This window comes from Crocuta crocuta, unplaced genomic scaffold (assembly GCF_008692635.1).
Source record: "Crocuta crocuta isolate KB4526 unplaced genomic scaffold, BGI_CrCroc_1.0 scaffold110, whole genome shotgun sequence".
Taxonomy (NCBI): domain Eukaryota; kingdom Metazoa; phylum Chordata; class Mammalia; order Carnivora; family Hyaenidae; genus Crocuta; species Crocuta crocuta.
This window is the reverse complement of record NW_027527386.1, coordinates 1,132,358-1,133,166: the sequence shown is the minus strand read 5'-3', so window position 1 is coordinate 1,133,166 and position 809 is coordinate 1,132,358. Positions and strand designations below refer to the sequence as shown.

Sequence of the window (809 nt, the reverse complement as noted above, 5' to 3'; positions counted from 1 at the left end):
TGAGGCCCCCCTGCCTCTGGAAGGAGTGCAGATGGGGGGGCTGGGGACCGGGCACACAGAATGCCGCACCCGCCTTCCAGAACCCATGACGCCTGCTATTCTGGAAGGTGCGGGAAACAGGCAATCCGAATCAGAGGTGTCTTTTCCAAAGGGGCAGACGTGAATGGGGGGACCACGGCCGAAGAATAGAGGATGACCGTGCGTGGCAGGGCGCTGCTGACGGAGGCATGGTAGACAGGGACCACAAGAGGTGGCAAGGTGAGGACTGGCGCTCAGCCCGGGACGTGTCTGTCTGTGTGGAGAAGCATCTGGAAGGCTCAGGCTGCACCTGCTTTACTCCCGTCTCTGTTCATCTCCTTGCTTCTCGAGGGCGGGAACAGCTTCCCCTGCTGTCCCTCCTTGGGGTCTTGCTTGTTACTGGCTGGATGGGGGGGGGGACAGACGCCATCTGGCACGGGAGAGTGGTGTGGGCACAGGTAACTCCTCGACTGCCACTTGGCAAGGACAGCAGGTGTGCGCGGTCCCTGCATCCACTGGGGCCTGCAGGGTCTGGGACGGCTGGGTGGCTCAGGAGGGGGACTCGAGTCGCGGGAGCCCTGTGTCAGCGTTCTCTAGGCTCCACGTGCAGAGGCTCCGAGTGACAGGCATCTCTTGTCTTGCAGGTGGCGAAAGGAGCATGTCCGGGCACTCTGGGCCAGGTCACATGATGAACCGGGGAGGGATGTCAGGGTAAGCTGTTGTGCTGCGCGTCCAGCTCTCCACTCTCCCCTCTGCACAGCCATGGCGGGGGGTGGGGGTGGGGAGCTAGG

General features: G+C 63.2%; 1 protein-coding gene across 1 annotated transcript in view; it reads left to right on the top strand.

Annotated features, from left to right (window-relative positions):
• Window positions 1–809, top strand: part of SAFB (scaffold attachment factor B) — a 34,757-nt gene that overhangs the window by 33,507 nt on the left and 441 nt on the right. Inside the window, 3 exon segments of the mRNA XM_077779942.1 lie at window positions 1–11; window positions 155–258; window positions 663–729. The exon segment at window positions 1–11 is cut by the window's left edge and continues 102 nt beyond it. Coding sequence (XP_077636068.1) covers window positions 1–11; window positions 155–258; window positions 663–729 — 182 coding nt within the window.